The sequence below is a fragment of the Thunnus maccoyii genome, chromosome 14, assembly GCF_910596095.1.
Source record: "Thunnus maccoyii chromosome 14, fThuMac1.1, whole genome shotgun sequence".
Taxonomy (NCBI): Eukaryota; Metazoa; Chordata; class Actinopteri; order Scombriformes; family Scombridae; genus Thunnus; species Thunnus maccoyii.
The window spans coordinates 13,893,425-13,904,102 of NC_056546.1; the positions used below are offsets into that span (position 1 = coordinate 13,893,425).

At 36.1% G+C, this 10,678-nt stretch overlaps 1 protein-coding gene and 1 long non-coding RNA gene across 2 annotated transcripts; one reads left to right on the forward strand and one right to left on the reverse strand.

Moving 5' to 3' along the window:
* Nucleotides 1–394: 394 nt before the first annotated feature.
* fas (Fas cell surface death receptor) lies at nt 395–7,224 on the reverse strand. The gene is made up of 9 exons (XM_042432612.1): nt 6,947–7,224; nt 6,360–6,481; nt 4,886–5,017; nt 2,733–2,847; nt 2,481–2,539; nt 2,278–2,364; nt 2,023–2,075; nt 1,646–1,664; nt 395–1,051 (listed from the first exon to the last, which is right to left on the reverse strand). Exons 1-9 carry the CDS (start codon nt 7,018–7,020, stop codon nt 777–779), a joined length of 936 nt encoding a protein of 311 aa, XP_042288546.1. The 5' UTR covers nt 7,021–7,224; the 3' UTR covers nt 395–776.
* On the forward strand, nt 6,440–10,327 carry LOC121911288. The gene is made up of 3 exons (XR_006099819.1): nt 6,440–6,509; nt 8,343–8,384; nt 10,247–10,327. It is a non-coding gene; the product is annotated as an uncharacterized LOC121911288 (long non-coding RNA).
* The last annotated feature ends 351 nt before the right edge of the window (nt 10,328–10,678 follow it).

Sequence of the window (10,678 nt, forward strand, 5' to 3'; positions counted from 1 at the left end):
AATAATCTGATAATTTGTGTTTAAGAGGGATGGAAGCTAATTTGTATTTTTTCAATACCGACTACTTAATAAACATTTAATTAATTAACCACTTATGAGGTGCAGTAAAGTTACTTTAGAACAAAATAAGAATGTGGGAAGGAGGTAATAATACAGATATTTTCAAGTACTTTTAAATAGTACTAGTACTAGTACTTTTATTTTAGAATTACAATAAAAACTGCTTTTAAACAGTAGCAGTTATTGCACCAAGATTGAACTAAAAAACAGTTATGCAGTTTTAAAAATGATAAACTGCGATGTTCATCTGGAAAGATCAGGATGGACAGTTGAACTATCAGCATTAGTTAAAAATAGACCAGTCACAATTTCATAAACATATAAGGGACCAAAATACATTTGGCACTTCACTAATTATCATTTATTGAGGTTTATTACACAATATACAAGCTGTGGCAAGCTGTGCATCACTCACAGATAACATGTCAACTCTCTCCAGACATTATTATATCGTAGCTCTTCAACACAGGAAAGGAGTGTAATTCAATGTGTTAATACTACTCTGATCTAATCTTTGTAAACAATTTGACATTCAAATGTGGATTGAAATAGTAACAGAAAAGAATATTGATTCCTCCACATCATTCCTCCGTAACACAGTTGTTGATCAAATTGATCCAAATTCTAACTCTGGTTTTACTAAGTTCAAGTAAAGACAGAAAAATTCATAATAGACACATAAATTTAACATTTACAGTTACTATCATGTAAACATTTTAAGTCAATATATCGACCACTTTCTTTGCTGTGAGCTTTTTGCCACTATTTTCCAGGTTTTGTATCAACTTCACTGAGGCGTCCATGCCCTGACTCTCCACCCAGATCTTCAGTAGTTGGATTGTCTGCTGCTGAGCATGATTTGGGTGGTCCAGTTGACAATTGTCAATTGTACCTTGTGGTATCCCGTAACGCATTGCTATCGCCTTCATATCATTAAATCCAATATGTTCTGCAATCTCAGGCAGGTGAGGCGTGAGATCCACACGTGGAACTAATGTGACAGACAGAAAAAATAGGGATGAATGTAACAAAGCACAATACATCACAACTTTATTGATCTTGCAGGGGCATTTTGATTTTGGGAATTGTAAAGTAGACATAAAAAGACACAAGGTAGATACAGAATAGCTAATAGCTATGTTTAAGGGTGAGTGATGTTGAAAAGGAAATCAGTCACAATCACTAAACCAATCGAAAGTCTGGTTCCAGACCTCTAAATCACTCCTCACATCTTCTATTTTCACAACAGTTATAAACAAACAATAACCAAGCAGATAGGGATGTCGTCTTTATGTGGCAGAGCCAGAAAAAATTGCTACATCCATGAAAAATAGCAACATGCTTGTTGCCGCAAAATTGGCAACAAGCAAGACTGAGATTGGACTCACAGATAAAGGATAATAACAACTTTGCATGCAGAAATCAGCGAACATGAACACACAGTTAGACTGAATAACAGCGTGAGATGAAATGTCAGTTCAATCTGATTATCAATCAAACAGCTATTTCATCTGACAAGCTCAAAATATAAAGAAATAAAGCTCTAATATTGCATCAACTAAGAATCACGTTTTGCTTTTCTTACCTTTAAGAGGACGCATCTCCTGAGAAACAAAAGTAAAATGAATGTTAATGAAAGATTTTCAACTCCAGAGTGATAAAATAAGAAATAAAGTTACACAAGTTTTACAGCTATAGTCACACAACAATGATACTGAGTCGGCACAAGCACACTATCAACACCAACGGTTTCAGACAACTAACCTGTACCTCCTATAGAAAGGGGCAGCTATGCCAACGTTAAAGGAGAGACAGAAAAGGATTTATGATACATGTACGTGTGTGTGTGTGTGTGTGTGTGTGTGATAACTCTTAAAAACAGGACAAACATCTTCCAGTTGGTCAAAAATGGTCAAAAGGTTATAAATGAACTAAAAGATAACACACTGGAGAATAACTTACCACCAGAGTTGCATTGCCATTTTCCTGTTGGTTTATGTTCTGTTGTGCCCTCCCTTATGAGACAAATGATCAAAAAACAAGATACACAGACGTGTTATTAAGAAGACACAAAGAAAACGATTCGATCAGAACTTCACCAGAACTGAACTAAAGGTATTATTACTGTACTTTGCTTTTTTGCTAAGGAACATATGAGGTTCTTGTGCCCCCTGCTGGTCTAATTAGATATAGCTGTATAGTAGTAGAAATACTCACGTCTTTTCCATCTCCAAAGGACGATGAGCACAATTAAAATTAAAATTGGTATAATTATGCAGAGTGTTATAATTAACGTTTTTCCCCCTGAAAAAAAAGGACACAGACATTGGTCGACATTTTTATTTCAGGCAAAAATACTTTTAAATAACACGCAATAGACTGATTGTCGCAAGGTTGCAAACTGCAACCATCAAACTTACCATTGCACACGGTGTTATTGGTGGCTGTACAGGCTACTTTGATCCCATAAGCACCACACCTTGAACCAAAAGAAAACAAAAACAAAAGGTATCAGTTACTTTGTCGTGGTTTAAAAACTCTGCTGGTAATCTATGAAGACAAGTCAACAAATTGGTGATGATGTTTTACCATTGTAAGAAAACTTTGAAGAGATTTTAAGAAGCCATACATACATATTATTATTAACAAATATTTGAATGAGCAATACCTACACTTTACAAGGGAAGCAGAATGTACAGGGTTCTTCTTTGTCACAATAGTGATCCTCTTTACATCGACACTTAGTGTTTCTGTCAGGTGAACAGGGTTCATCCACCTTTAGATTGGCTGAAAAGACAGTACATCGACACAACTGTCATAAAAGGGTTTGACAGACTTTTATATATCTTCATTTTCATAAAAACAACACAGTGAAATATTGTGTTTTTTGTGGTACATAATAGTCTACATTTCAAGTTAGAGTGAAATCTTCAATGTTGTCGTTGAATTAGTCTATTTTGTTTTTGTAAAAGTAAAAGACATTTACTCTGAATACTTAATTCTCATAGACAAATTGAAATAGTGCTCTTATTTCTTTTTCTTTTAAAATCTGTATATCTCACTGCATGGAACTGACTGGGATTAGGTCTGCAACTATTTCATTATTAATTAATCTGGCCATCATTTTTCGATTAATTGCTTAAAGAACCAGTGTGTAGGATTTAGTGGCATCTAGTGGTGAGGATGCAGGATTGCAACCAAATGCATACCCCTCCCCTCACCATCCCCTTCCAAGTGTGTAGGAGAACCTCTGGTGGCAGCGAAACTCACAAAAAACGCAAAAGGCCGTCTCTAGAGCCAGCGTTCGGTTTGTCTGTTCTGGGCTACTGTAGAAACATGGCGGTGCAACATGGTGCAACTCCATGGAAGATGAGCCACTCCCTGTGTAGATATAAAAGGTTCATTCTAAGCTAAAGAAAACTCAATGATTCTTATTTTCAGGTGATTATACACTAATTGAAACATACTTATGAATATTATTTTCTATTTCTGCCATGTCCATTCAGCTAGATGCCACTAAATTCTACACACTGCACCTTTAATAGTTTGGTTAATAAAATGTCAGAAAAAAAGCCCATCACATTCTCTCAGAGCTCAAATTGACGTCAATAAATAGATTTATTTCTCTGAAACAGTCTAAAACCCAAAATGTCTTAAAATTACAGTGATACAATACATAGAAGAGCAGCAAATCTTACTCTTTAAAAAGTTGGATCTATTAAAGCTGGATGGATTTATAGCATTTTTGCTTGCTAATGTACTTAAACAATCAACTATTTTAATTATCAGTGATTAGTCCTTCATTGATTGACTCAACTGATCAATTAACCAACTAATAATTTCAGTTCTAATTGCAATCATTCTTCTTTGTGTAAGGTTTAAATACAGCTGTGAATATACTTTACTCATTAACTAAGTGGAGACAATTAATAATTTTAATTAACTATATAATTAAGATTTCTTGACTCTAGGGTCATAAAATTGTGCGGTTCCATCTTTATAAGGACAGTGTACCTACCTCCCTCTAAAATTGCTTGCTCAAACAATATAGGCCTTTCTCATTTTGAGATGTCACAAGAGGAAAAACACAATGACGGCTAAATTTAATTTAGCTGCTAACTCTGTCAGGTCCTGGTACTGTGAAAGCTGGCTCACTGTCACACTGTCATATTGGGACACTTGAAAAAACAGAGCAATCAATAATGTCATCAGTAACACCTGCACTTTTCCTACTATGGCAAGTCTAAATATCTACTGTGAAAAAAGCCAATTTTTCAATTTTTTAGTGATGTTTTGTTTTATGCATTTCAGAAATGTTCTCATTTAGCATTTATGCACTTGCCTGCCACCTTAGACTAGCTCCAACTCTGTTCTTAAAAACAAAAACTAAAGACCTTTCTTGTCTGTCTGGCCTTAGTATTGTTGTTCTTATATATATACATACATATATACATATATACGTACAGTATATGTCTGTATGGATATGTGTATATATGTGTGTATATATGCACATGTTTGCCTTTTATTATTTTATTATCATATAAAGCACTTTGACTTGCATTTCTATGAAATATACAAATAAAATCTGAATCTGGTTCAGAGTTTGCTTTTAAAGTAATAACAATACATTCTATCTGAGTATAAAACATTATTGTCAACTATAAAGAATATTTATATTTGGACATATCACCAAGACTTGGAGTATTTGTTAATCAGATATTACAAAAGCTCCAAAGAATATTAGTAAATGCATGTTAAATACCTTTAATCTGACATGTATTAAACCCCTTCTTAAACCAAGAAATTGTGATGTCTCACTGTGTACCTTTGTCATCGCACTGTGTGCAGGGTTCACAGGATTCCTGGAAATTAGGGTGACTTGTGTACGTCCCTTCCTTACAGTGGTCGCATTTTCGATCATTTGGATTCACAGTGCAGTGCTGTATCAGTAGCTGACCTAAAATATGGAGACAAATGAGCCAGAAGCACAAGAAAATCATTTAATCAGTTAGATTTATGCAAAAAAAATTAAAGTCAGTACTGCTTTTCTTGCAAAATAGACACTACAGCTTGTAATAGTCATATTTATCAATATCTTGTGTAAAAAGATTTCATGTTAATATTCTTCAGTGGATGAAGGTTTTGTGTGATAGGCCTTTGTCCAGCAACACAAATGTTGTCATTACCTACCACAAAGTTTCCTAAACTGGGGGCAGTTATTCAATTAACTGAGAGAATAATCGGCAGATTAAGTATTAAGTTGTAAGTACTCAGATCCATTACATATGTAAAAGTACTAATACCATAATGTAAAAATACTTAGTACAAGTAAAAGTCATGCATGAAAAATCTTAATTATGTAAAAGTACAAAAGTATTAGCAGCTTGATGTAGTTAAAGTATTACAGTAAAAGTAGTGGTTTGGTCCCTCTGACTGATATATTATTATATATAAACATCATTAGATTATTAATACTGAAGCATCAGTGTGTAAGCAGCATGTTACTGTTGTAGCTGGATCTAGTTTGAACTACTGTATATACAGTTAGCTGGTTTAGTCCAGTGGTTCCCAACCTAGGGGTTGGGCGCCTCCAAAGGGTCATCGGCTAAACCTGAGGGGTCGTGAGATTAATGGGAGAGGAAAGAAGAAAAAACAAAGTTCTGATACACAAATCTGTTTTCAGTTTTTGGACTTTTTCTCTAATCTTTGATTTTTGGTGAAATATTTGATCATTTGAACATTTATTGAAATGAAACCACATGAGAAGTAGAAAGGAGGGAGAGGGAAAAAGAGGGAAAATGAAATTAAAAATTGGAGGAAAAATCACTATTTGATGGAGCTGTTAACAACTCATAGACATCTGAAATGTGACCCTGACTACACACTGCTTTTTGTAAGACGTCAAAACGCAAAAAGGTTGGAAACCACTGGTTTCATCTTTAACAATGTGTTGTAGCTTTATCCATTATCCAGTGTGTCAAATCTTCATTTGAAAAGTAACTAAAGCTGTCAAATGTAGAGTAGAAAGTACAATATTTCCCTCTGATATGTAGTGGAGTGGAAGTATAAAGTAGCATAAAATGGAAATACTCAAGTAAAGTACCTCGAAATTGTGCTAAAGTGCAGTACTTGACTAAATGTTCTTAGTCACTTTCCACCACTGAGATGAATCGAGATCATAAATAATCTTGAGATGCAGCCCTACATTGATTCCCTCTTGATTAAGGAAGACAGCAAACTTAAACTGGTTGTCATAATGCCATTCAAAGTTCACTTGAACCAGTTGCACTGACACTTACCTGCACCGCACTTACAACAGCTCCTGTTGCCATGGACGTAGGTGCCATCAGCACACAAGTTCGACCCCTGCCTTCTGCTCCGGATTAGTCCTTTACCTTCCGTTGAGGAGGGGACGGAAACTCTGGAAAAACAGAGAATCGAAAGTGAAAGTAAGTTTCGGTACATTACACCTTTAATATATCTGAATAAATACTAATTACTCAATGTAAGACCTCCACTAACGTACACGTAACGTCACTTGTCTTCACCTCTAACGGTTAGGTGACGTAGAATATAGGTGTTGTTTGAAATTGTGTTACCCGTCGATTTCTTTCCCCACATGAAATCGCACCTCAAACCACAAAAACCAGAGAAACCTGTCTTTTGCTTCTGCGTTACTTACCTTCAGCCGAAAACCTAGCCAGTCATATTTATAAACCATAAATACAGCAACAAACTAAATCAAACTCTTTCCTAAAAACACGGAAACACTTTTTGGAAACGTAGCCTGTTTCATCACAACACAACTACAGGAGTACAGTAACAGTAACGGTAACTAACGCTTGCTCACAAAATTCATATACGAGGTCTATTAAACTTTACCTACAGTGACAAAGCGAAGATGATAAACCAGACAGGAATCATGTTTGAATCAGACGCCACCATGCTGTTAAACTTCATAAACTGCTGTGAAAAGTTATAACTCCCTATCACACGTCTATCCTCTGTGTACAGTACGTTAGTACTTCCCTCTGAGTCTGCGCAGACGGGGATTTTTGTGTTTTTTACGGGGATTTTTTTTTCTTAGTTGCTTTCTATTTCCGTAAACAATTAACATTGGATGAGTCATTTTGCAGTATGTCTAACCTACAATACAGCCTACATACAATTGTCAGTTGCTGTGTTTGGGTGTAGCCAGGAGGTTGTAAATACTGAGGTGACTCACCACATTACATTACAGTTATACTTTCTGTAAAGTTTATTTCACAACATAAAGGTCTAAATAATGTGTTGCCAAGGATAGGATTCATGGGGATTGAAATGATGAAAGCTTTATGTTTGTTAGCTTAAAAGTAGTGAAATTTAAACACATTGAGTCTAAAAATACACAGATCATCTTATAAAATACCCACTACATGTAAGTTTCTATTTGTAGAATGTAAACTATCATTACTGTGATCACCTTAAATCTGAGTTTAATGTGTGAGTGTTACAATTTTGTGACTCACAACTAAGCCAATCGTGGACAAATATGCAATTTACACAAACAAGATGTGGAAACTTTCAGTCTCTAGTGCACATACACAATGAGGACGGACTTTTCAATTCTGTTTCAACAACAAATATTTGCATATTTATAAATTATGGACTTTCCAATGAGGCAGAAGGGTCTGAAGGGGATTTTTAAAACTTACAATAAGGGAAAGCTTAGGGGATTTGAAAATATATGGGGTTCTTTTTATTATTATTATGATGATGATGATGATGATGATGATAATTATTATTATTATTCTTTTTTATCTTTCAACATATTTACTTAACTTGTAATGTAATAATTATGTGACTAATACTGAAAGTAAAATTTCTATGATCTGCGCATGACTGGCCCTTGCGCAGGTCTCAAATAAGACCACTAGGGGGAGTCATTGTTCTTTATTTGGTATGATGCTGTTGGAAATATGGAGGATTTTGCTCCTGCTGATGGGAGTCCATCAGTAAAATAAAATGTAATATCTTTCAGATTTTTTAATTTTTGATTGAGAACTGATGAAATGGGAAACACCACAAACTACAAAACAAAAACTATCCAACAGTGGTGACACTTACCTGTCTGAGTTGTGTTTATAATGCATTCTCCTGAACAACACACCTGATTTTTGGATTACAGACACACAAGTTCAGTTTATTTAGATTTAACAGTTGCATTGAAGAAAGACAAGCCTGAAATTAAGTTTTAAAAATGTATCTGTCCCATTACATCATACGTTTCTGTTCCTGAACAGGATATCAGGCAAATGAAAATGAATAGAAGCTGATAAACACAGGTGAGCGAAGCACTGCGCTGCTGGGAATCTGCTATCTTGCTGGCAATTGCCTCATTCTCAAGTTATGTGGAATCAAATTAAAGTTACATTAAACTATATAATGAATCAATATCTATTTTAACTCAGTCTTTGATTTTACAAAGTTCTTCTGCAGTGAATTCATGAAGCTCCTGATGTGCTATACAAGACATTTCTGTAGCAGGAAATCCTTTCTGTCTGTGCCAACACCTACTTAAGAAATTAATGCCTCACTGCCACCCCCAAACCCCCTACACCCCCCCCCCCCCTCCCGCCCCCCGTCATATTTGTTTGATCACTGCCAAGTGTAGTTAACAGCAAATTTATCTTTGAACAAAAGTGAAGAAAAAAGTGTTTGGCTAGGGAATAAAAACTTAACTTGAAGGAGAGCTCCTGTGGGATTTGGTTGTTTTTGCAAGTGTATCAAATTTCAACCCTTTGTAGTCCCAGTGAGCCCCAGTGTCGAATTTGTACCAGTCTACTGCCTGCTCATGTGGCCCACTTATAGAGCAAAATTAACACACACACACACACACACACACACACACACACATACACACACAGACAGGTGTTGTAGAAAAATCATGAATTCATATTTTTAGCCACACTAGCAGTGTTGGCTCTTGGGTAAATGTAATTCAGTCAGTTCACCACTTTGGTCCAGACTGAAATATCTCAGCAACCATTGGATGGATGGCAATGACATTTAGGTCACAGACTAACTCCACCATCAAGTAGACAAAATGTTAACTTGCCATGAAAATTGGCACAGACATTCATGCCTCCCTCAGGATGACTTGCACCACCTTTTGCGACCCGTCTAACAGAGGTAACTCATAACATGCTGGGTTGAATCTCCTGAAGGACCATTGTTTATAAGTATCAATCAAACAATTCAAATACATGAAACTGTATCTGTCTACTTCTTCAGCTGCTGGTTTTGAGGATAAATAAGTGGATTTGGATATGGATTTTATGTGGGCTAACGCTTAAAGGGTAGGTTCACAATTTTTCAAGTCTGTCTTAAAACAACAGTCAGGTGCCCATATTAACACTGAAAGAGGTTTTCCTCGCTGTAATCATTCCTCCTGTTCATACTGGCTGTTAAAAAATCCCCCTCAAATGTGCTTTCAATGTAAGTAATGTGGGAAAAAGTCTGAGTTTGTCATATCAAGTGAATATCTGCCCCATTTACATTCTTTTTAGCATAAAATTCCCTCTTTGTGTTTCCTCGGACAGCATTTCCTTGTTGGAAGTATAGTAACACAGAGAGGGACTTTAGCACTAAAAAGACTGTAACATTCAAATATATTGACTTGATTTGACTAATTTGGATGGCTGAAGCTTCATACTAGCTTCAGATAAACTTTTAAATACATTTTTGCACAGAAGGAGGACTGTGGATTTTGCCCCCCATCACTTACATTGTAAGTGCATTATGAAGGGATCTTTGAATGGTCAGTATGAACAGGAGGAATGATTATGGCAAGAATAAACAAAATTCAATGTTCATTTGGGCACCTGACTGATGTTTTAAGACAGACGTGAAAAATTGTGAACCTGTCCTCTAATATAATAACAGTATATACTGTTACCAATAGGCCACAATGACACTCTCTTCTATTCTTCTGTCCTGCAACAAAACCAAATAGCTGCAAAACCACCACCAGAGAAGTGCAACTCATAGATTTCAGCTCTGTGCAAAGTACATTATCATCCGCGGCCAATGTGTTCCGCCTCCCATCGCCCCCAGGTCATACTATGCAGAATAAGGCAGAGTAAAAGCTCCACTGAGATGGAGGGGGGAAAATAAAAATGGCATAAGACAATGTTTTTGTTGTTAGGAGGAAGCTGCTGGAAGGGACCGTGTTGCAAAGCCTCCCCAGAGACACAGAAGAAGAGGGAGGAGATGGAGTCGTGGAAGCAGCAGGTAACAGCTCCTCTCTTTGGGTGAGAGAAGCTCGTGGAGAAGCACTGAAAAGGAAGAGAGGAGACATCAGTGGTTGTGATTCCTTCTGTCAGACGAAGTTCATTAAAGCTGAGGTTTTGTTAACTATAGACACGATGCACTGTGTCTTTTTTTAGAAACTGGGTCACAACAGTGTTAACTGAAAATAACAAGCAAATACGCGGGAAGTTAAACTGACAATTTCTTTTCCCAGAAATCTATTGCATGCGTGTCAGTGCCACATTTTGTACCAGCTGATATTTTCCCCTTAAGTACACAATGCATTTGTTAATTTAAAATTGCATGCATTTGTGGTGAAGCATGCTTC